This window comes from Uloborus diversus, chromosome 7, assembly GCF_026930045.1.
Source record: "Uloborus diversus isolate 005 chromosome 7, Udiv.v.3.1, whole genome shotgun sequence".
NCBI lineage: Eukaryota > Metazoa > Arthropoda > Arachnida > Araneae > Uloboridae > Uloborus > Uloborus diversus.
The window spans coordinates 79098838-79125607 of NC_072737.1; the positions used below are offsets into that span (position 1 = coordinate 79098838).

A 26770-nucleotide genomic window follows, 5' to 3' on the forward strand; every position below is an offset into this window, starting at 1 on the left:
AATATTGTATTTTCACAATTGATTTTATTTAAGAGAAATTGAAATTGATTCAAAAAGTATATAAAAAATTTATAAATCGGAAAAAGTAAGTACAATTTTTTTTTTTTTTTTTGTTAATTTTTGCAGTGTACGAGATTGTAACAGAACGATCTATGCATTGTAACACTAGACCAGAGCGGTTTAGCGGTGCATATCAAGGGAAAATATGAGGTGGGTAAAGTTGTCACCACCATGTGCAATCTTTGTACCAGCAGTTCCCAACCTTTTCTCCTGTGCGAACCCCTTCCAAACTCCGAAAGAAGTTGGGTACTAGGTAATAAGCAACAAGGGGGAAAAAACGCGCGCGCACACACACACACACACACACACACACACGCGCGTAGACAACAAAATTTGGGAGATTTTTTTTTCAAGTATGATGCTGCTCCATATTTTATAACAAGAGCAAAAACTATGGAGCAAAATAAATAACTAATGGAGTTAGTAGCAAAATATAGAATTACAAATATTGCTACGCATTAAAATGATAGCTAAAGAATGAATGCAACACAAATTCACATAAAATAAAAACAGTGATTGCTCTGCTTTGAGCTTCAATCAACTTTTAAAACAATTTGAAAATGAGAAATTTGTGAACCAAAGAGGCCAAAGTTTGGCTGAAACTTTTCTCACACAAGGATACATTTATCTCTATTATCACTTAATCAGAAATCAAATAAAGAATGATCTTCAAAATACCTTTCAGGGAACTGTCTCAGATTAAGAAAATGAAGTTTTTTCTTACAGTAAAATGAGAAAGATCTGTAGGTTTAAGTCTTCTCGAAAAGGACTACGAGCCTATCTGTTTGATAGATATATTGCGTGCATTACTCGTACGATTGCTGAAGAATTTTCTTGTCATTATGCTATAAGTGAGGAGTAAAATGCGTATATTGAAAAATAACAGAAGCATCTATTATCAAAATACGCGTTTACTTTAATTTTTACACAAAGGTAATTTTTAACAAGATACATATTTTTTTGCTCACTTACGACAAAAACCATTTTCTTCAAATTTCATAAATTCCTTGCTTACATAGAGCGCAAATTAAGTTACATGGTTAAATTCTGTTTTTTTTTCCTAACTGTGTAAGAAACAGCTATTTTCAATTTAAAAAACGAAACTATAGATTTCTCATGACAACAACTTTTCTTTAGTTGCAAGTGGGGTAGAAAACAAAAAGAAATAGAGGTAGTGTTTTTTTCCGTGCTAAATGCAGAAGACGTAAGATAAAAGCAAGCAATAACAAAATAATTTCCAAAATACTGCATTCGGAACTATATAAATAGCAAGAAATGAAACATGTGAGTCACAAAAATTTGTATTATGTTTCAGAAAAATGAAAACCATGGGTTTTACATTTTTGCGGCAGGATGTAGCAAGGAGCTGAATTTGACATGTATTGGCATTCCTCCTCCCTATACCCCTTCCCTTTTAAGGTTTGCGGCCTCACTTTTCCAAATGTTCAAGGTTTTCAAGCACTAAGAAAATGAAATTTATTTTTCCAAGCACTTCTTTTTTTTTTCTTTTTTTGGCACGAATCATGCTAATTTCCGGGAGTTGGGGGCCCCTAATAAAGCGGGGCCCTAAGCTATAGCTTGCTTATCTTGTACGTAAATCCAGGGCTGTACAGCAGTATCGTTTTTTACCTATTCTTCGGATTATCCGCAGTATTCAAGATTATCCGCGGTTTTCGATTATCCGTGGTAACAGTACCATCCTATTCTGCGGAAAATCGGGAGTTTACGGCTGTATCAATTTGATTTGTTCTATACACCACATTCCTCCCCTTTTCATCTTTAGTCAAAGCCCAGTCTATCTGGTGCCTACCTCGTATAAACATCAAAGTGGAGCAGGTGCAGCTGATGGCTCTCCTGGCATCTTGGAAACTGGCATAGGTCTGGTAGCTCGAGGTTCTGGCCGTCATCAATCGTTTCTGAAGGCATGGACTGGTCTTCCTGGAGATTGGTACTGTCGTTGTCGGCTGGACCGCTTTCCGCCAGTGTGTAACTGGACCTTTCTCGAAGTTAAGGTCGGCATATCCAGTCGACGTCTCCAATGTCTCTTCCGTCAGGCATCTGGTCGGTGTGACGTCGCCAGAGTTGACCATTTACATCTACATTGTTACTTGGACATCTTTGCTTTTAACTATTCCAATTTGCCATTTCTTATCACCTTGACGATAATTTGTAACTGCGACCTTATCTCCTACACTAAGCCTTCTATGCGAAAATTCATAAGTTCCCTTACGAACTCTTTCCTCAACTCTTGTTTTTCAGATCCGGTCAAACCAGGTCGATCCTTGTATAAATTTCTCTTTTTATCTTGCGAGTACTTGAATGGGTGGCGGGGAAAACGTTGTATGTCGGTTTTCAACATTTTTTTTTTCAGTATAAAAATGGTGAATATAGTCCAGAGATTGAACCACTTGAGTCTTTTGTTCGTTTACACGGTCAGAGAATGCGCTAGTTGGCATTGTAAATAAAATGTTCAAAATTTATGGAAGAACGTTGTATGTTGCAAACCTGCTTCGGGGCTTTCTCGCAATAGGAAATGAGTTGGTAATTGAACGAAAAAACGTTGTATGTTGCTCTCTGTGGCCTGTTTAGTATGTTGCACTAAACAGATTCGGTTTTTGGCTGTAGTGAAAAGTTGTTTTCAACACACAACGTTTTTCCCGCCCCCATTCACATTTTTTTTTTCCTGATATTGGCTTTTTCCCCTCCAACCTTACAGTTATGAATTTCCATTTACCTACCAAGAAGTTCTACAGGGGATTTATGAAGGTTTTTTCATAGCTTAAGAAATCTTCAATGTTTGGCAAGCATTTTTTTTTTTTTTTTTTTTGTCCTCGTATTAGAGGATTGCTACAAAACCATTGATTAACATTGGACTAAACTAACAATTGATGGTTAATTAATTAATTTTATTTTAGAATATTGCATTCTTATCAGGTCTGGGGTCGCATTCGAAATTCCAAAAGCATCTGATCACAGGAAGTGGGGGAAAATTGAGTTGTAAAATTTAGTCGAAACCAAGTTAATAAAGAAACCGCTGCAAAATTCAAAGTAGCAGAGAAAAATAATGTTTTACACCGCAAAAAGGACCAGATTTAGGAAAACTATATTCAGCTGAGATAAATAAATACCTTTGTGCTGAACAGTAAAGTAAGACAATGCATAATGCATTGAAAAAGGCGTTCCCTGTAACGCCGAAACACGTGTCTGCTGCAATTTGCAAATTTGTGCTTCTTCTAACGTTGTTTTGTCTTGCTTTATATTCAGCTGGTTTCGTTTGAGAATGAAATTTTAAAAAATGTTACTTTAGCTCCTATTTTCATGACGACAATGAAAATAGGATGCTTTCGATGAAGTTTACCGGTTTAAGATTATTTTTGAACAAAAGATTTTTTTTTTTTTGCTTTTTTTTTAAATCAATGTGTTTGATTGGGTACATCTAAAAGAAAGAGGAAATGCAAATTCTTCGCAAAAAAAAAAAGAATTGTCCTGATAAAGAGAAAAATTGCATTTTCAGTGCTTCTGCTTTCTTTATCTCGTCGACTATCATCTATGTGTCACTGTTCTATCAATACCGAACATGGGTCAAATGATATGAAAAAAAATGAATGTCAGATACAGAACAATCTTTACTCTTTAATTTGCTCCTTTGGAGCAAGAACTAAAATTTATCTGCATTTTCAACCTAGAAAAATCTTAACTCATGATTGGAAAAGTCTTCTTAGTAGGCGTTGCCCTCTATATTTGCAACGCGTTTGAGCTGAAATTCCTAGGATTCATATTGCCTACATGTATTACAGCTTATTACACATGTCTTGCGCACATTTTGATCTACCTTGTTATTACGAGGTTTGAACTGGATTATGTGATCAGCTACGTTTTGGATAAGAATATACAGCCAGAAAATAGAGCGGTGCTCATAACAGGTATTTTGATTGATTTCCTCCTAAAATTGATCCATTTCTAAAGTTTCTCGAAAGTTCACTCTAGAAAATTTCATCAGGGAAAACATTAACTGCAAGAAACAAATAGTGGAATATATAAATACCAGAAAAAATACCCGGAGTTGCCTGGGTTACTAATAATTGTGAGAAACAAATCGCTATTTTCATTCGTTTTCTGTTTTAACTGAAAGAACTCAAAACACCACGCTTTGATGTTATTCACCCATAAAAGTAAAATAGCAATAAGTATAAAGACCGAAATAGTATTCAGTTAGAAACGAAAACACTACATCTATGCAAAAAAATTTGAAGAATTTCCAAAACATGAAATTTCATCCCCCCTGTTTATAACGTTTTTTTTTTTTTTTTTTTTTTTTTTTTTTTTTTTCTCAGAATAGGGGGAAAATAGGTTTTTCTGTCTATATGTTAAAGCCTAATTGGTGAAAATATATTTATGATTGAGAAAAATGGATGTCATACTTGAAATCAGCGCATCCAGTAGAATAAAAGTTACTCAATACCGTACAATCACTTTTTCATGACCCAAATTTTGCAGGCCTGTGTAATTTTTGACAATAAACACTTTTTATTTTCCAACTGTTGCCAAAATCAACTGTCGTTTTACTTCGTTCCGTCATCGATTATTGACATAGATGAGGATAAAAATCCTAAGAAAGCAATAAATTTCATACTCGCTCCAGAGAAGTCTTGATTCAAAATTTTTATTACGATAACTATTAATATTGCTGCTGTAAGGCAACGAATTTTTGTATAACAATGGGTTTTATATTTATTCATTTAATGGGGAAATTACATTAAATTTACTGTTTTCCATCATAGTTTTTTTAGACTAAGTTTTTTAGAAATAAATTATAGCCTGTGTTGCTTCATGCTAATGTAGCTATCTATAATGCAAAAATTGTTAATATCGGGCCAGTAGTTTTGAAGCTTACCCCGGACATACATACAGAAATAGCCATTTATGTATAAAGATATTTAACTAAGCTGGTTGTGCTTTCATTTCTATTTTTAAATTTTCGCAGAAATTATAACGATGACACATATATGAAAAATAACAGTATTCATTTAAAGCCAGCAAGTTTTGTTTTAATTCTAAGGAGATTATTAAAAGTGGACCAACTTAAAAAAAGGATACTGTAAGTTCAGCTATAGTTCAGCTTTCGTTTCTCCAATGAAATAAAACATTTATAGATACAATATTATGATGGACAATCACTTTTCACTGCACATCAGGGTTTGTGACACTTCCTTTTTTTTAATCAAAAAAGTTGGGTTTAAAAAAAAATATACTTAAACTGGATTTTTTAAATTTAAATGAGATTTTTTTTAACCTTCAAAAAGTTGTAGAGATTAATTAATTTATATTTATGAACATAATATATTTCAAACAATAAATGAAAAAGCAACTTTTTAGCTATTGTCATTTCATGGCACAGGAGCTATTTTTCAATAATAGGTATAAGTAGAACAGTTTTAATGCAAATGCGTGATTCAAATTTAGTTTAAAGTTTAAGACTTTTAAAAAAGGTATATAGAAGTTTTATTTTGACCTTTTTGTGAAATTCCAGATGCATCGTTCAAAGTTTATTTTCATCGTAAAATGTTTGTATATAGCACATAGTAAAGTAAGAAAAAAAAAACAACGTCAAAAAAGCACAAATTGCCAATAACAGCACACACGTGTTTCGGCGTTACAGGGAACGCCTTTTTCAATGCAAAAAGTATTGAGCTTATGAATGATCTTTTCATCTATAAGCTCATTACTTTTTGCATTGAAAAAGACGTTATTTGTAACGCCGAAATACGTGTCTGCTGTCATTAGCAATTTGTTTTTTGACTTTTTTTTTTCTTACTTTACTGTTCAGCACAAAGGTATTAATTTATCTTATAGTACATAGTAATTTATTTATTTACAATTTTGCACTCACAGTCTCCCTCTCCCCTTTTTCCTGTGTTTTCAATCAGAATTTCCTCTTTTTATAAAAAGAAAACTGTCACACGTGATGATAGAAGTTTTACAATCACAATTAAAAATGTTTGAGTACAGATTTTGATTTTCAACCCCTACGTTTCAGTTTTAGCTGCCGCCCACCACCTGCAGCTACAGTCACCATTTTTTCGACTATACTTCTAGGAAACAATGGTACCACTATTTCCTAGAATTATAACTTTGATACTTTTTAGAAAAAAATTCTAAAAATTTGGCAGTTTTCTATGCTTATCAGCTTAGAGTTGACAAAAGTTCTGAAATGGAATCAACTGGAGTGAAGAAGGCAATTGTTAAAACTTGATAATAAAGCAACTTGAACTAATAAATCCATTCAGCTAACATAAGATTATGATAAGTTCTCAAAACATTCAAAAAAATTTAGATTTATAACTACGTTATAATGCTTAGATAAGATGTGATTTTGTTTTATACCTTGCTTAAAGATAAGGTTTCCATCGTCATTTAAGTGTAAAATAATATGTTAGGAACAATAACTTTTTTTATCTATATTAGTCATGGTGTATGAGAAACACCAAATTTTTACTTTTTTTTTTTTTTTTGAACTGTTATTTTGGAGTAAAAGCAAGTTATAATTTTGTACCCACAGTTCTCTCTCCCCTTTTTCCTGTTAAGAGTCTTTCCCTGTCAAGAGTCTGAAAATCTGTTACACCCACAGAAAAAAGGAATGTACAGTAGGCTCCGCTTAATGTGATCACGGTTAATGTTATCATTCGCTTAATGTTATCAGAATCACGAAGTCCTGGAACACTTGTATGTTAACACATGTTAAAAAAGTCGGGTATTGTAATCAGCGTCTTCGTTTATTGTTATCACTTTTTCATAAACTTTCAATTTTTTCCCCGTTTTTGTTCCTCAATTAACAGAAATACATAGGCAAACCCTGACGAGACTAACTTTCTGTGTAGCATTTTGTGGTTTTCAATAGCAGTTCAAAATGTTTCTAGGAATGAAGCTACAAAAAGTTCGTCCCCAGTGACCACAGACTCCCCCTAAGAAAACTTTCTTTTGCACCTAAAAAAATTCAGTCACTGGACGTGTTGCAGGCATTGATGTAGGACCTCCATTGTTGCCATTACTTTGTAAACTATTAAAGAATTGTGTCGAGATTGAAAACAAAGAGAAGTTAAATTAAAATTTAAACAACAAGCTGAAAAGATAGAAAAAGCTGAATGTGCTTTGAAACTGGTTTACGAATGTCAGGGAAAACGGGGTCATATTTTACTTCACCTATTACTATGTGATTAAAAATGGCATGATTTAGCTTTAACTTTTTATAATTCAGAATTTTCCATTCTGTTAATTTAATAATTTATAATTTAAAACTGCGTTCAGTTGAGTCATTGTGATTTTAATTTGAGGTTACCAAAATAAATGCACCTTAATTGAAAAAAATCATTATTTTGTCTCCTGGATTCTTTTCGGTTATTGTTATCAGTCGGTTATTGTTATCAAATTATATTTGTCCCAAAGTGATCACATTAAGCGGCGCTTACTGTATTTGTATGTAGCCAGTTGAAATTAAGATAAGATTGGACAATGCGGTTTAGTTAAATGTAAAACAACACTTTATAAAAGAGTAAAACTTATTTTATTTATAAAAATATAATCGACTGATTTCAATCACTGATTTTGTTAAAAAAAATCATTCGATTTAAATCAGTCGATTTAAATCAATGATATTTTTAAAGAAATCACTTGATTTAAATCGGTATTTAAATCAAGCTGATTTAAATCAACGAACCCTGCTGCACACGTCTTAATTTGTTTTGCCTGTGTCAGAGTAGTCTGACTGTGGATAGGGAGGTTGCGGGTTCGAATCCTGGCTCGAGTATGGATGCACTTTCTCTCTTCTGTCCTGGTCCTTTCTTTGTGTGAATGCTTGCTTCCCTATAAAAGGGCATTTGTGGCAAATGTGTACTGTCGACGTCGGACTTCCCCCAAATTACAGTACAGTTGGAAAAGAGAAACAGCGTACCCCTGATTTCTTGCCTAGCTGTCACAATACAACAACAACAACAAAATGACCAGGTATTGTTACTAATATGTTAATATATGCTGGAATAATTATTTAAAAACATTTACAAAAGTGTTGTTAAATAGTCTTTTTTTTTTTTTTCGAGGAGAAAAAAACTATTTTTCGTATGTGGTTACTCCAAATTAAATTACATTAATTTACCTATTTGCCTAACTTTCAATTTCAATAAGTTGATGTCAATTTAGTTATCTTCATAAGTTACTTTTTAACACAATTTTTAAAGTTCAAATTGATTTTTTTCTCCAGTTTGATAAATTTCCGTTTTTTAAGCGTTACTCCAGACATTTAATTAAGATTAGTTACAATGTCAAAATTAAAAGAGTAAAAAGTAATATTTCCAACTACTCCGTTATGCTCATTCTTTATGTAGAAAATTTTAACTTGCCTCATTTACATAACATTCGTAACAAACATCTATACTTAGAAATAGAAAAAAAATATTGACTATACAACTTCTAAGTTTTCAAGTGAGATATATCATCGATATTAAATACATATTTTTTAAAGTAACAAAAGTTTTCTTTAACTAACGAACATTTAATAATATTTTTCTTTTAACAAATGAAGTGTGTTTTCTCATACTTGTGATTTTTAAGCACTTATTAGGATAATTGTCCTGACATGTTGAATTACAAACTACTCAAAGATTTGACAATGAAAAATAGCTGTAAAATCGATCATAAAAGGAAAAAAAATGCTCATACTCCTGAATGTAAAACACTTTTTTTGATTAAGGTGCCCAGTTTAGACAACTTTAAACTTCATACTGTAGCTGCTGCTGTGGCTGTTTTCAGACTTTTAACAGGACACGATTGTCTTAATGCCTATTTGTACCGTTTTCCTCTGACGTATTCTCCGACCAGTACTTTACGTAACTCTGGACAAGTCATGGACGCTGCTCATCTGGACGATTGCTCCGCACTAACTAATTTTAATTGTGTTGTTGAGAAATATTGAAGATCCCGTGGTTTAATGACGTAATGGCCATTTACCCGACATTTGTGAAATAAAACTTTGTTTTTCTCCAACTCCGTAATGAAAAAAAAATCTGTTTAATTTGAGTTATGAAAAAAAAAATCTTTCAATTTCTCCTTTTTTTAGGATGCGACAGTGGATTTGGCCACGCTTTGGCAAAGCGTCTGGACTCCATTGGTTTTCACGTGTTCGCTTCATGTCTTTTCCCAGAAGGCAAAGGGGCTTGCGATTTGAAGAAACTATGTTCGAAACGCTTGCAAGTCCTGGAACTCAATGTAAAAGAAGATGAAAGCGTTCGAAAAGCTTTTGAATTTGTGAAACAGAATTTAGGAACATCTGGTAATATCTTCAGATATTGTTCTTTGCGTGTCTAAAAATAATAAATTTTCAGTTAAAGTTGAGGAATACCTTTTACTGAGCTTTAAAAAATGATTACCAGTCATAAAACCAAGACATTTATATAAATATTTCATCTTTAAATAACTATGATGTTTAAAGATATATTAATAAAGTTTTTCAGTACGCTATGAGTGCGCGTAGCAGGTTGACTGCTCCAGGTACACATAATATGTATTTCAATAACATTTAGAACAAGAATATGTATGTTCCATCATATGAAATGAGCACTGCTTGATAAACACACACACGCACACACACAAACACGCACACAAACACGCACGCACACGCACGCACACACACCACACACACACACACAAAGCTTTATTCTCTACATTTTTCAAAAAAAAATATCTTGAAATCTAGTCCTCACATATATTGCGTAACTCAGGCTTACACGTCCCGCCGAGTTAAACGTCTCAGTTACTGTTTTTCAGAACTCCATACTCACATTGCGCTGATGGGCATTTTTTACTTTCATCTACATAGTAAAGGAAGTATTGTATTCGTTAAAAAAAATTCACTCATATATCGGCCTAAATTTCTAATTTGCGCACCCTCGAAGGAATGTTGAGTTGTTTTTTCGGCCCAACCATACTTGCATATGTACCTCAGAACGTTTGGAAGCTTGAAATATCCACTTTGACCACCCCAGAGTTAATTAATACGAGTTTTCTCCAGAGCCTGAAGCCTTTATCAAACAATGAATAAAATTATGGTTGGAGTGCATAATACTATTCTACCTATTCTACCAAATCTGGTGGACGAAGTTTATAGACTGCTTTGACTGCATGAAACACTTACGATGTATATCAAAAATGTAATAGTTTTGGAAAGATTAAAAAGCAAACGTATCGAAACCCATAAGAATATCACAAAATTATACAAAATACTTTAGTAATTAAGCTGATTTTCAAAAAGTTAATTAAAAAATTCTTGTATCACGCATATAAGGATTTGCATTAATTTAGTTAATTAATAACACTTTCATTGATTATAATATCTTTTATGATGTTATTCCATGTAGGACATTTAACCTGATGGAAAGGTGGGAATTTCCCGACTCGTCAGGGCCAAAGTTGCAGTTTTGTATTTGATGACGAATATTTTTTTTCGTATTTTTTTGTACTGATGTATTTTCACAGCATCTGAACCTACATTGAGAAATGTAGGAGATATTATCTTTTATTTTTTATTAACACAGTCTTTTTTTTAATGTTTCTTCTAGTGTGTGGGGGGGGGGTTACCTCGACTGTATTTTCTTTATTTCATTTTATTTATAATTTGTTTGCTTAATCTGTGTTTTAATTTATGTGTTTATTTGCTTAGAATTTTGGGCACTCGTAAATAATGCTGGTATCCAGAAAGGCATTGATGTTGAGCTCACAAGCATGGCTGATTTTAAGGAGACAATTGAAGTGAACACTTTTGGTATGGTGAGAGTTACGAAAGCCTTCTTACCCATGTTGAGACAGTCAAGAGGAAGAGTAGTTAATTTAACTAGTCTTGCAGGTAAATACAAATGAGTTGACAAGCTTGACAAAGAAAACATAGCTTCTCTTAGTAATTCAATATCACTCCCTATCTGCGAAATGTTAAAAGATCTGAGTAGTTAAGTGCGCTTTTGAGGCATTTGATCTTTTGAGTAATGCATGTTCTCAAACGATTTTGATCAAGTTCAGCCTTGATTGTGATAGCAAGTCGAAAAAAAGTTCCTTTGAAATTTAAGCTTTTTTCTTACATTTGTTGAACTGACAATTTCATGGTAAATGAATTGTACGTATGTAGAACGATTATAGACTCTTTGAACATATAAGGAATGACTAATTACGCTTGAAACGAAATGTTTTTCTTCAAAAGGTTTCCTTTTTTTTTTAATTCATAAGTACGTAAATATTTTGTAAATCAATAAATATTTCCTGTCATAATGAATATGCTTACTTCATTTGTTTTTAAAAGATGATAAGCATTTTGCTGACATTTAAATGTGTTTACGTGAGTCAGATTTGATGCAATATCTCTCCAAGGCAACCCAAGGCGCTCGCACTTTGGGGAATTGGTTGGCCAACGGTGGCTATCGGTAGAAACTGGTGGGGAATGGTGGGTTGGAAACGCAACGATAAGCCCTACCGTTTCCGGGCATTGTTGGGGCAACCGTGGATATTTTCGATGAGCCATCGTTGGGAAATTGTTAGTCACTGTAGTAGATAGTTGGGAAATTGTTAGGCACTGTAGCAGATAGTTGGGAAATTGTTAGGCACTGTAGCAGATAGTCGGGAAATTGTTAGGCACTGTAGCAGATAGTTGGGAAATGGTTAGGTACTGTAGCAGATAGTTTGAAAATAGTTGGTTCGGCAGCAGTTACCAAAGCGGACATTGCTTACCGTTAGCCAACCATAAGAGCCGAGCCACCGTTGACCAATCATCTCCCAACCGTTTGTGCCACTTGGGAACCGCATCCGTTATGATTTTCTAGTTCAAAAATATTGTCCATTACAGGACGACTTTCCATTCCTCATGTGACTTCGTACACTATGAGCAAGTTTGCTGCCGTTGCTTTCAGTGAATGCCTCAAACAAGAAATGGAGGTTTGGGATGTCAAAGTGATATCAATCGAACCCGAGATGTTTCTGTAAGAAATTTTTATTTTATTTTATTTATTTGTTTATTTATATTTGTAATTTTTCTTACTATACCTTATTTATTTATTTATTTTAACATTGATCTATTAGCAAATTATTTCAAATGGAATTTTGATAAGTTTAATTTTTAAAAATATCTTTTGAAATAAATTTTGTACCTCAGAGCCAAAGTGACTTAAGTCCAAAAATTGCGATTTTCCGTTCATTAGAGCATTAGATGTAGCCTATTCCACATCGAGCCATGTGAATGTAATTATTTTTTAAAAAATCCTTTTCAATTTTTTGCCGGTGTTAAAAAAACGCACTCGTTTTATAATGTCACTAGCGCCTTATTAATTTATTGCATTCTCTAAAATAAAATGAAGGGAAACAAAAAGTTTCCATGGAAACAAAAAAAGAATATTAAATGCTTTCATTTCGTCTGGAAACATAAAAACAAAATAGTAAGATCAAAACTAAGTACATGAGTCAGTAGTGGCCATATTGTTATTTAGAATTTGCCACTACTAGATCACACAATAATTTTACATTAGAAATGGGGCAGGTTATTATGCTAAAAGTATTACAATCTATTAAAAGGAAAATTGATTTGATTTACGAAAAACCTTCCTGATTCAGAGTGGCCACTCGGTGGCCACTTTTGAATTTCCTAACATTTTTGGTACTAGTTTTCTTGGCTGAAGGTTTATGTGGCCACTACAACTATTTGGAGTTGAAAACGTTCCAAATATGATCTTTCACTTTTCATAACATGGTTACAGCTCTAAAAATATTATTTTTGAGCATTGTTCTATTCATAATACAACACAATGTTTTTATACCTCTTTACGGGGAAGCAATAGAAGACAGCTGAAAAAACATGGACAATCCAGACGACCATACTAAATAATTTATAATAATTGTCCATGATGCTCTACCTACTCCTCCTTAAACTGTTTACTACAATATAGCCTGAAAATTAGCTCCTGCAAATTTGAATCCATTGGGAGACCTGGAATCCTTAGTTTTCAAATATAAACCTTAAAGTGGCGACTAGTGCGTTTACCTTATATTGTAAAATTATAAATCAATTTCTGTAGTGAGAATATAGATCGAATATAGTTTAGATTTTACAAAAATGTTGCCGTGAACAAATAGTCATTTTCACAAAACTTCGGCTAATTAAGAGGCAAAAGCACACATCTGTAACGAACAATCTACCTCTCCCAACTAATAGATGCGACCATTTCCGCCAATAAACCGGATGTTTGTCTTTCCGTACTATCGGTGGTCAGACTGCAGGAGGTTTTCATGAGTATAATAAAATTTTATAGGCATGTCAACTTTTATCGAAAAATCTGTTCTCAACTATCTTGACACCTATTGGCAGCAAGCCTGGAGTGCAGAAACGCTAAATAAATTGCACTCCATCCAGTCGTCAACGAAAGGTTTCAAATCATCTAAGATCAGCAGAAGAGACTAAGTTATAATTTCTGGGCTTCGTATTCTATCGTACAGATTCACACATAAACATCTTTTTTCTCGAGAACCAGGTCCAATATGCAACACATGTAATGTCAATCAGTGTTGCATACTCTTTGCAATTGTTCAATTTTCAATCATATTCGTTTCAAATTTTTTAATCAGTTTCATCCATCTTTGAAAGGACTTCTGGGGGACACTCCTCACCCCCATTGATCCCCTTCCTTCAAGATATAGGCTTTTTGTCTTTAGTTTAGTTTTAGTCCTTGTGTTATTGTTTTTGTCTGCTTTCTGTTTTGCTGTATTTGTGTTTTTCAATATTCTTTAACAGTTTGTTATTTCGGCCTCTTTTTCCAAATTCAAAACTACGTTCCTGTTTCTTTCAAAAATCTTCTTTTAAATTCTAAAAGTTTTGGGCCCTTTATAGATCAAGTAATTTTTCACCTTTGGTTTCCCCCCACCCCCCACCCCACTCTCTTGTTTCTTCAAAATTATCGTTTGGCGCAGTATAGCCTATTTAAGCTCTTGTGCCATTAAAACTAACAGAACAAACCAACTTTTACCGGTTATTCACCAGAAATACCCAGTCTCTCGCCGATATCTTTGCCATGTGAATGCTGACGTTCACCGATGACTGTTGGTGTTTCCCAGGTTTGGACGTTCACTGAAGGATTATTACGCATAACATAGGTAAATGAACTTATTGCTGAACAAAAAGTAAAAGCATGAAAACGAAACATGAAAACTGAGGATGCCACAAAGCAACGTATCAATTTTTTCATGCAGTTTTTACCACAAAACAGCCTCTAAGGTACCTGAGGGTGATCTGGTACACACACATAAAGGGAACCTAATATTTTGGGTTTCATTTAAGGTGGAACTAAACATATTGTATCAATTGTTTTTTGCAGTTTTCTGGCTATCGGGAAAAGATGTTTCTTCAATGTACCAGTTTTTAGGAACAATTTTTCCTTCATCATGGCTGGGTAGTTTCCAATATCTATATTGGATTTTCTTTAATGTCATTGCTTTCGGGGAAATCAAGACGAGTGCACGTCACTAATTTTGCTCACTTGAAACAAACGGAAATACACTGTGCACCGAAACAAAATATTCAAAACGGGAAATAAAAAAACATTCATGTTATAAAAACAATGTTTGTAAGCAGTATAAGATTAAAATGTTTCATTTTATTCAGTTTTCAATTTTTACATTTTTATGCATAACAGTAGCGGTCGCTCGGTTAATATTCAACATACAGTAGACTATCTCTCTCTATGCAGGGGCGTGCAAAGGGGGGGGGAGAAGAGACACCTGTTGGCCCGGGCCCGAGCCTGAAGGGGGCCCAAAATTTTTGAAACTAGAATGAAATATAGGGGTAACCAATATGGAAGGGGGTCGGAAAAGTCATTAGTGACGGGCCTAAAAATTTATGTGCACACCCCTATCTCTATGCTGAACGCTCATCGGACCAAACAAAGTGATCAGATTAGGGGGGGATGTTCATTATAGAGAGAGACGGAATTAATACATATGAGGAAATGAGAAGCAATGGGATGCAAGTGGCAAAATTAAAAATTTGGAGATAACCAGTACAAATGGAAGGTGAACCCCTCCTCTTTCTTGGGACAAGATATAGTACTAGTAGCACTGGTAGGTTCCGGTTTACAGCTTGATTTTAAAAAAATTTCAATGAAAGCCTACCTAGAATCTGATCTTTAAACGCATTTTACTCAAAACTTCAAAATGTTCACTTGCATCCCATTGCTTCTCATTACCTCATATGTGCTCTCCGGGACCATCAAAATGCGTTCAGACAATCGGGGTGTTCGCATTAGAGAGTGTTCGGATGGTGCAGAGTCCATTGTATTGACATTCTAATGTTTCCAGAACTTTCCACTTTTCGCTGAATTTGGCGACTTTTCAAAAATGTTTCCCGACTTTAGGACCTTGCGTATCGATAACATGATGGATACAAGAGCTAATTGTTTAAGCGTCAAAAAAAAGTTATAATATTCTCTTTCAATTCCTGTATTGTTCATGTTGTTTTCCGGTTAGACTCAAGTGGTCCCCTAAGTTTTGTCAAGCAATGTATGTGCATCTATTAACACGTTGACTGCTAACTACGAGCTAACTCGTAGATTGCATTCTTTTCCAGGACGCCAACTACGTGTTATCTCATTCTTGTACAAGGTGATTTAATCAAATTGTCATTTAAAACCAGGTTTCTGAAAATTGCCATGGCAGTCAACGTGTAAGCACTAGAGTTAGGGCGGTCTTCGTATACCTAGAAGTACGGCGAGGGTCATTTTGACCCCTAGAAGAAATCTGCATAGTTCCCTACATAATGTATTACATTTGTAAAAATTGGTTAAAAATAAACATATTTAAGAACGAATGTAGCTCATTTAAAGGATGCAGGGATTTTAAGGATGTATAATGAAGCATTTTAAAAAAGTTTAGAAACCCTTAAAATAACCAGCGCTGTTTCGTTTGCATTTCAGAAACTAGCGACTAATGCTCTTTTGTATGTACAAAAACATTAAAAATGTTTCAAGTTTTTGCAATGCTATATTCTAGGAGGCATTTTTAGGTTCTTCTATGTTTCAGCATCAATTAAATGTATTTGCATTTCTTTTTTTCTCAAAAGGGTCAAAATGACACCTACCCACATTTAAGTAACAACCCTTTAGTTTAGATTTAAAAAAAAATCAATGTTCTTAAAACTTTATATTATTAAACAGCACGGTTATATAGGAAAAGTCAAGGAAGGATGAAGTCTTATGAAAATACATAGAAGCAGTTCGCAGAAAAAGTTTGCTTGGGGTCAAAATGACCCCTCCAGTAGTTCTAGTGTTAAAAAATGCATATCATATTTTGAAGAAAATTTCTGAAATAAGTTATCAATGATACTACAATTAACAGAAGTATTGAAACTAAATTTAAAGTTCTTTTTCTCCTTCAAGATAGTTTCTGAATTTTCAACTCGATGTAGTTGTTTAGGCCAGCTTTCTTCAGTTAATGTTAGCCACGAAGGTCCTTTCCACCAAATTGTGCAGTCCGGAAGATATTTAGGAGCTAATCCTCTGGACGCAATGTCTGCCGGATTTTCCTTCGTTGGGACGAACGACCAACTTTTAACTGGTACTAAGTCTAAAATTTCAGAAGTTCTGTTAGAAACATAAGGTTTCCAATTACGAGGAGGAGACGACAGCCAGGTTAAAACGACTTGAGAATCTGTCCATGCATGGAATGAGATATCACAGTCTGAAAATATGCTCTTTGTCGAAGAATACAATCTTGCTAGTAACAGAGCACCATTTAATTCAAGTCTGGGAATTGAAACAGACTTCAGTGGAGCAACCTTGCTTTTAGATGTCAAAATAATTACTTCTGACTCCTCATCAGAAAGAGGCTGCACTACATAGATGACAGCAGCATAAGCACATTCTTGTTAGATTTTTAATTTAAACTTTCACAAAAAGTGAAAGAATCACTTAATTTGAAAAAAAAAAAAAAACATTAAAAATACGTTTTTGCATCATGCAGAATCAATCCCTTTTCGATGTAAACATTGCATCACGTTGTGACGTCATGTGTGCGATCGGTTGCAATGACTCAGTAAAGTGAATGAACTTTTGGGTGAACCGAGTCACCAGTTCATTGTATCTTATAACCGCGAGAATTTTTTTGTAGATTGAGTTACTTTTTGATTGGCAACATATCTTTAACTTTCTTGCATTGGCAACACATCTTGTGTTTTGCATATTCTTAATTTGAAAGCCATGTGAAGACCTTTAAATACTTCGAGCGATCTTTTTCGCTCTCTCTCTCTCTCACCTCACATAGCCGCAAAATGTGTTGTACGTGATTTCGTGATGTCTGCCAGTGCTCTTTACTCCTGGCAGGGCGTAATACAACGTGATGTCAATTTTAAAGTCATAAAACGCCTTTAGGCCTATTTTTGTATGTTACGTTAATGCCTTATATTCCTTGGAATCAGCATGTTCGTAAAACTGAATGTTTCGTTGTATTTTAGCGGCTAATCTTTGTCTATTCTTCTAAATGTTTTTTAAATATCAATGAAGATGTTGTTCGTCAACTTTAGGAATCCTTTGAGGATAATAAATACAGATTTTCCATGAGGAAAAATGCTTCACGTGTTTTTCTTTCCAACTTCAGGCTGTGGACATTTTTTTTGCAAGTTCACTTCTACTAGCGGTGTAGTAAGTCTAAATTTCACTACACATAATGCTCACAAGTGGTTATGGGCCCAGGTCACCTGGACTTTGCAATTCCTGGCCATAACCTGAAGAACTTGGAAAATTTGAATTTTTATACTCTGAAGAATTTTTAAAACATCGTGAAATTTTTGAAAGTATGGAAGTCCCTACAATACCTTTACTAAATGCCAATAATTGGAATACTTGGAAGAGAAACATACAAGTTGTCCTGCGTCATTCGGGCAGCTGGGAATTCATCGAAGCTGACGAAAAAGAAAAGAAACTTGAGGAAGAAAAATTGACGTTCCGAGATAAAGCGGAAATAAATCTTAGAAGAACTCGAGCTTATACTACCATTTATCAGTTCCTGTCAGAAGAATTCAAGCCTCTCATCGAATGCACTACTGAAGGAAAGATAGCTTGGGAAATCTTGTGCAAGTATTTTGAACCTGACACCCGTGCCAGATTAATATCCCTGTTGGATAAATTTTTTCAAGTCAAGTTTCAAGAAGGCGAAACTGTTGGTCTTTTCATCTGCCGAGTGAAAGCAGCTGCGTCACAATTAAAAGAAGTTGGCCATGCGATGTCCGACCTTTACATAGGTTTCCAGTATATCCGGAGTTTACCCCCTGAGTTTGCATCCATTGTACAGCAAATCTACAGATGGTCTGACGTGGACTTTACCCCATTGAAAATAGAACAAGAACTGTTGCTCGAAGCAAATAGAATTTCTGAAATGAACGTTCCACTACAGACACCTGCTGTGTATGTGACCGTTCCGAATTCGCTACCTGCCGGTAAGATCCATCCTTGTAAAAGTAGTTGTAAACCTGTGTCAAATTTTAGTAAAAATAGATTTAAAGGGAAATGTAATTTTTGTGGGATTTTTGGGCATAAAAAGGTTGATTGTTTTAAATTTAAGGCAAAGTCAAATTCTAAAAATTTATCTCAAGGGTCTTCTAATTCTCAACATAATGTGAGTGAAATTAATGAGTCGGAAGCTTTGAATATTACTTCATCTGATTCAGATATAACGTGGATTGCCGATTCTGGAGCTACGTCACATGTCACTAAAAATAAAAATCTTTTCTCTGATTTTAGGCCAGTTAATAACTTAAAAATGTCTATGGCTGTTGACGGTAAACAAAGCAACATTTTAGGGATTGGTACAATTCAATTGTTGGTCAAAATTAATGGTAGACATAGGAAAATTATCTTGAAAGATGTTCTGTACAATCCTGAAATCCGTCGTAATTTATTGTCATTATCTAAATTGGAACAGGAAGGTAACAAATTTGTTGGTCATAATACCATTCTTAAAGTTTATGACAAAAATTGGAATCAATTATTTTATGCAAAGCGTAGAAATGACATAAATTTATATTTCTTTAAGCCTAATAGATATTTGTATTTGAAAAATAGTGAACATTGTGATAATTCTGAACCTGTTTGTAACATTTCTGAAAAAATTGGTAAAATTTCACCTGAAGATTTATGGCACAAGAGATATTGTCACATTAATTATGAATATATTTCTAGAACTAGCAAAAACAATAGTGTTAGAGGTCTTCCTGAATTGAATAAAAATGTTAACTATTGTGAAATTTGTAAATATACTAAAGCTAGGAGTATTTCTTTTAAATCGATTGGGGCCGTGAGATCTTCTAAACCTTTAGAGCTTATACACATGGATGTAGGTGAAGTCCCAAATTTAACTTTGAGGGGAGAGAAATATTATTTATCCATTATGGACGATTTTTCAAAACGCGTTGCTGTATACCCTATGAAATTGAAGTCGGATGTTTTCAATATTTTTGTAAGATTTTTAAATCGTAATGAAAGGCTTTTAGGGAGGAAAATTAAATCAATTCGTACAGATGGGGGGAAAGAATTTTGCAATCAAAATTTTGAAATTTTCTTGAATAACCGTGGCATTAGACATGAGAAAACTAATCCCTACACACCAATGATGAATGGCATAATTGAACGGTTTAACCAGACATTAATGGGGGGAGTTAGAGCACTTTTAAAAGAGAGTAACTTACCTTCGAAATTCTGGGGGGAAGCTGCATTTTGTTTTTCTTATGTTTGGAATAGGTCTTGTCATGGGAGCAATCATACCCCGTTTGAACTGTTTTTCAATAAAAAGCCTAACGTGAAACATCTCAGAACTTTTGGCTGTTTAACTTTTGTAAATGTTCCAAGCCAGAAAAGAAAGAAATTGGACGATAAATCTAAACCAGGAATTTTGTTAGGTTACGCTCAAAATACTAGAGGTTATCGTGTCTGGCTGGAAGACGAACAAAGAATCATAGAAACATGTAATGTCAGTTTTGATGAGGAAAAATGCTTCACGTGTTTTTCTTTTTCTCCAACTTCAGGCTGTGGACATTTTCTTTGCAAGTTCACTTCTACTAGCGGTGTAGTAAGTCTAAATTTCACTACACATAATGCTCACAATTCTGAGGCGTCACAAAAACCATGAAGAATAATGTTCTTATTAGTTGTTTGAATCCATCTCGGAATGCGAATGTAGCACACTTGCTCAAAGTTCCTTTGAAAAGCTTCCCATTTGGTAGCAAGTTCTTGAGGCAGAGGACTATCCCAGTCCAATTTCAAAAGCCATAACTGCTGATAAAATATTTTGATAGAAATAGTGCATGGTGATAAAAACCCAAGAGGATCAAATAACTTAGCTGATTGCGATAAAAATGTTCGTTTTGTAATATTACCTTCAAATTTGAAATTAACTTTAAAAACAAAGCAGTCGTTTAAGGAGTCCCACATGAGACCTAAAGCTTTAGAGCACTCATCTGGATGAATCTCTAAATTTTGAACTTCTTTGGGTGAAGTAGGCAAAGAATCAGACAGTACTTGTGGAGAATTAGAACGCCATTTTCTCAAATAAAATCCTCGAGCTTCCAAAACTTCAGAAAGTGTTTTGATTGTTGCAATAGCTTCTTCGTTCGAATTTGAACCTGACATTAAGTCATCAATGAAGAAAGAATTCTTAATTATAGATGATACAGTAGGATCTTGGTTTTCAATGTCTAAACCAATTTGATGCAACACTCGCGTCGCTAAAAATGGTGCTGCCGAAGTACCATAGGTAAGAGTACATAATCGGAATTCACTAATTGGAGAACTCTCCGACTCCCTCCAAACAATTCTCTGTAGATCTTGATCCGCAAAATCAACAAGAATTTGCCGATACATCTGTTGAATATCTGCTGAAAATGCTATTCTATTCATACGAAACCTCATGAGAATAGCAAATAAATCTGGTTGCACTGTTTGACCAACAGCCAAGATATAATTCAAGGAATGTGAATCAGGTGGCTTACATGAACCATCGAAAACAACTCTGAATTTTGTAGAAACACTATCATTCTTGATAACAGCATGATGAGGAAGAAAGTATGTATCAGAGTTTATAAAGTCAGGGCTTGTTTCAGCACGTGTCATGTGTCCCAATTTTTCATAATCAATCATAAAACTTTTATATTCATCTTCAAACTCTTTATCAGTTTTGAATTTTCTTTCCATTGCAAATAATCTCGATACAGCTAGTTTCTTAGAGTTTCTTAACAATGATTTATTTTTGTAAATTGGCAACTTGACAACAAATCGACCCTGATCATTAATTTTAAAGGTAGTCTGAAAATGAGTTTCACAAAATTCCTCTTCTTCGGATAGCAGTCTCTTTTTCACGGGTAATTCTTCAGTTTGCCAAAATTTCTGAAGAATTGCATCTATATTTGTGTTTTCTTCGACATTAATAAAATGCGAATGAGCAATGGGAGACGAAATGTCACTACGAAGAATTCTTCCAGCAATAACCCATCCAAACATCGTATTTTGGGCAATGGGTTCATTCTTCGAACCAACAATTTTACCATTTCGCATTATCGTGAAAAAACAGTCGGAACCCAAAATAATGTCAATTGGTCACGGACGCATGAATTCTTTGTCCACAAGATTACTGATAGCTTTAATATAACTTAAGTCCTTTAAATCCAAAAATTCAGATGGTAACTGAGCAGTTAATTTATTCAAAATATATGCTAATTTCGACCCAATGTCAAGCATTACGGAGCCTCGAGTTTGACCAGCGGACACTTCAGCGATCCCAGTCAAAGAAATTCTATCATTTTTTCTTCTTAATTGTAACACATTCATTAAATTCTCACTGATGAATGAGCACTCAGAATCTGAATCCAGCAAAGCCCTGAAAGTGTAAGATTTACCAGAACTATCTTGAATTACAACTTGAGCAGTAGGAAGAAAAGAAACACTTCTAGTATTGTTTACAGAAGTACTGGAAATAACACCCCGATTTACGTTGTTAGAGTCAAGTTCACAATCAGGTGAAAAACTCTCTCGTGGATTGTCATTTTCTTCTACGGTAGTTTGAAATCTTTTTTTCTCAACTAAATATTCAGAAACACTAGCACTATTCCCCTTAATATTTTCATGCAATAATGTATTGTGCTTTGCTTGACACAGCATACACTTTAAATGTGAATTCGGACAGTCTTTTACCCTGTGCAAATTTAAGCACAAATAACACAATTGGTTTCGTTTTACAAAATTCTTTCTCCCACTAAAATCCATGCTTTTAAATTTCACGCATTTAAACAAGGGATGCACTCCATGACACTTAATGCAATTTTTAGTAATTCTGACATCTGAGTGATTTTTTATACCAACATTATTTTTCATTGGTTCTACTTTTTTTAACTCGTTGTTCATTATTAACTCAAGAGACGAACACCTTGTTTTCAAGAAATCAAAAAATGATTTCAAAGAAGGAAAGTCTACGTTAGCAGTCTCAGAAGACCAAAGCCTTCTACTTTCTGAATCAAGTTTTTGAAGCATTAAATAAATTAACCAAGGATCTCTACTTGATGCTTCCTCACCAAGAGCTTTCAATCCTCTAATAATTTCATCACTTGTATCCATAAAGTTCTTTAAATTTGTATCATTCGCCTGTGAGATACCTTTCTGTTCTAAAAATGTTCCTATCAAAGACTGTACAATTTTCTTCTTTTTATCATACCTATACAATAGCTTTTCCCATGCTTCCAAATACGAAGCGTTAGATAAGGGAATATGCTTAATTAAAGACGCTGGCTCATCGGTGAGCAACCCTTTCAAATATTGAAACTTTTGTATATTAGATAATGAATCTTGATTATGAACTGTTACAAGATAAAGATCTTTAAAATTTATCCAATCATTAAAATTGCCAGAGAAAGGCGTAATATTTAGCTTTGGCAATCGGAAATTACTTAAATTTGTCTCCGCATTTTGCATTACAGTAGAACCACCACCATTAATTTGTACTTCTCTTATCTGAGACGGAACATGAAAGCTTTCGATTTTATTTTGATACTGAGCTTTTAATCTAAAATATTTTTCCTCAAATTCTGCTATTTCAGAATCTTTATCATCTAATAATACATCAAGTTTTTCAAATTCCGTAAATAAAGTATCTAACCTTTGAATACGTATCAAAACTTCATTTTTCGTATTTATATCATTAAATGTATTCTCAAGTCTTGTTACAGAAGCTTTAATTCTTCCTCTAGACGCTATTATTTGAGTTCTATCTGCCCCATCCATAATACTGAATCGAAAGTAATCGAATTAAAGTCCAAATTCTTAATTCAAATAAATTTATACATCTCGCATAAACCAATATCAAATCAGCATCAGTTCCAAAAAATTAAGTGTAATCCTCAATAAGAACTCATCAAAATATTAACCGTAATATTCTACAAATCAAATTAATACTTCAAATAATAATATTTTCATGAAACATCTGAAAATGATCTTATGCAATAAATACAAGTAAATAAAATATCAGCTTTAAATCTTCTCAAGACGTCCAATTATCTTCTTAACAGATTTTATAAATAGAATAAAGAATTTTAGAATAAAGCACTTATCTTAATATAAAGCACTTATCTTAGTATAAAGCACTTATCTCGCCGGGTGCCTCCAATAATTTATGTTCTTCCAATTCACTCAGAAAATCTCATAAATCAATAATTCTAAACTTCATTAACTAATTCCAAAACGTATTTAAACAAAGGAAGATATTTTATTGAATATAACGTAATACAGTTCCCCGCCGACGTAGGGCGAGAAAAAAACTATTCAACTACTACGTTGTTATTCACAAACTCCCACCTGTTCCGTTACAATTCTTCGCTGTTGCCATACATAAAAAGAAATATAAACCGCAGACGATAAACAGAAAAACTATTAAGCCGAACATTGCACGTAAAAGGAAGAAGCCGTAACATATTTTAAAAAATGTCTTCTACATTTCAGCACTCAAATGACAGAAGGTGAAGGTTTAGTGAAGAGGATAGAGGACACACTAAGTTCTTTGGATGAAGGTGTAAAGTCGGACTATGGTGAAAAATATTTCAAATCATCACAGCGTGCTGGGGAGCTGATTGTTAAAATTGCATCGCCAGATGTTTCTCCTGTCATCAATGCATTAGAAGCAGCAGTCAGTTTGGAATATCCACGCTCAGTCTACAAGCCTTGTAGAAATATATTCATGAAAATTCCACTCTATATACTAGAAAGGGTCCCTAGACCACTAATTGATGTATTAATAAAAGCATTTTGTACTGTAATAGGATTTCCCAAGCCTCGGGAAGCATGAGACTAGAAATAAGTAACATTTCACTATCTTATGGTCGATATCTAATTTACTATTGATTTGTTTAAAGTTTTCATGCTAGTAGTTACTCTAAATTATGCAGCACTTTCAGACTATATTTTTTAAGGAAAAGTTGCTGAAATCTAAGTAAAAAATAGAAAGTATTTCAAATGAACATAAAAGAAAATTTTTTTTTAACATCAGAATCCCCAAACTTCAAGAAGGGTGAAACTAGAATTAAGCAGCGGTTCAATATCTTGTTGGCAACATCTAATTTACTATTGATTTGTATAACTTTTTATAGCATTATATATAAGAGAAAAGGTTTTATTTTAATGTGAATTCTTTGATTTTCTACAATGGTTAAGAAGGTATCTATTTTCACTAACTGTATCTTTTCAAAATAATTCGATAAGTTTAAGTTACACATGTTCGTACTCTTTCGCAGTTGTATAGCAACAATATATAATTTTCACAGAACAGATAAGAAAACTTTTCTGGCTATCAAAAATATTAAAATTCTGGTTGTCTTTCTATCTGTGTTTACTGATCCACATTTTCAAAAGTTAGATTTAAAACTAAAAGAGAAAACATTTTATTAAGTGTACAAAGAAAAAATTATTTTTACTTGCATCTGAATTTATGGTTGTTTGTTATTATTTCTATTTACAACTCATCAAAATAAAATTTGAAAACTTAGGAAATAGTAATAATTGCAGAAATTTCTGAGAATCTTACAGGGTTTTTAGTAAGTATAAACGTAAGCATAAAATATATGTACAATGAAAAACAGGTATTTTTAATATGCTGTACGAGGGCAAGAAGCAAGAAGACGTATTGCTGCCAAAATGTTTCCCTTTTCTAGTACTGACAAAAATTTTACCTAATTCGATTTGCATGAAAAAAAAAACTCTTCCAATAAACAATCTCGTTGTTCTATCAAGAAACCAGTAAGTTTGATTTTGTATTTTCAAACCGATCTCATCGTTAAAGATTTACATCTTTGTTTAACTGGTATGCTTCCTATGAAAGGAGTTTCTGCTGGGATTTTTTCTCATCTTTGTTCGGATAGGCTACTAATGTCTCTTAACCATACAAAAGAATAAAAACAAACGAGCTGATGTGTGCATCAAATGACTTCATGGCTTCCTTTTACACCAATTTAATGTTATTTCTCCATTATAGGAAAATTTAATGTGATTCAATAGTTAACTCTTTAAATATCACCAACAGTAACCAATTTGAAACCAGTTAAAAAAAATACAAGAAAAATTAATTTGAATTTTGACATCTTGAATTCAAATTATGTTTTTCGCAATCACGAGTGTGTGTATGTAGGCGTGTGTGTTTGTGTGTACGAGTTATGTGAATGTGTGTGTATGAATGTGTGTGGGGGTATGTGTGTGTAGGCATATGTGTTTGTGTCTGTGTGCATGCATGAATGTGTGGGTAGTTGTGTATGTGTGGGTGTCTGTATGTATGCGTGTGTGTAAGTGTTTGTATGTGTGTATGTGTGTATGTGTTTGTGTGTGTATGTGTTTGTGTGTGTGTATGTGCGTGTGTGTGTGTAGTTGTGTATGTATGCGCGTGTGTGTATGACATGGATGCAACCTGGAGACTGCTTTCGCTATAGGAGCAGCATCGTGAGGAGCCAGCCGGTCCACGGTGATGGTGCGGAGGGTGGCGGTGGGAAAAATCAGCGTAACGCCAAAAACAGTCAAATGAGAACAATAAGCAATCGTGATTGCTCAAAACCCGCCAAATTTGTCACCAAGTTGACGACAAAACTGGGCGACCAAAAGACTGGCGATATATCGCCAAGTGTCCGCCAAATTATAACACCACTTGAGTTTGCATCGAAATTAACAATGATTTCCCCCGAAAAAGGCATGAAACACTCCCTTTGGAGCAAACGAATGCAACCAAAAAGGGAGGTGCACAACTAGACCCCACTAGGAGTTTACGTACCAAATCTCAACTTTCTAGGACATACCGTTCTTGAGTTATGCAACATACATACGCACATACGCGCATACATACGTACATACATACAGACGTCACGAGAAAAGTCGTTGTAATTAATTCGGGGAATGTCAAGATGGATATTTCGGGTGTCTATACGTTCTTAGGCACTTTTCCGCGTGTGGTCGGGGTAAAAAAAAACTCAAAATTAATTCGGGGGTGAGCAAAATGGAAATTAAGGCCGAATTTTCAGTGAAAATTTTTTCGCGAATACAATACTTCCTTTTTTGTAAAAGGAAGTAAAAACGAACAAAATCAGTAAATGCGAAAAATAAAACAAAAACTATTATTTCAATATATATGT

At 34.0% G+C, this 26770-nt stretch overlaps 1 protein-coding gene across 1 annotated transcript; it reads left to right on the forward strand.

The window, feature by feature from the left end:
- Window positions 1–205: 205 nt before the first annotated feature.
- LOC129226755 (D-beta-hydroxybutyrate dehydrogenase, mitochondrial-like) lies at window positions 206–24979 on the forward strand. Its single transcript, XM_054861386.1, has 7 exons — window positions 206–210; window positions 1844–2121; window positions 3858–3983; window positions 9170–9382; window positions 10769–10951; window positions 11939–12071; window positions 24105–24979. Exons 1-7 carry the CDS (start codon window positions 206–208, stop codon window positions 24445–24447), a joined length of 1281 nt encoding a protein of 426 aa, XP_054717361.1. The 3' UTR covers window positions 24448–24979.
- The last annotated feature ends 1791 nt before the right edge of the window (window positions 24980–26770 follow it).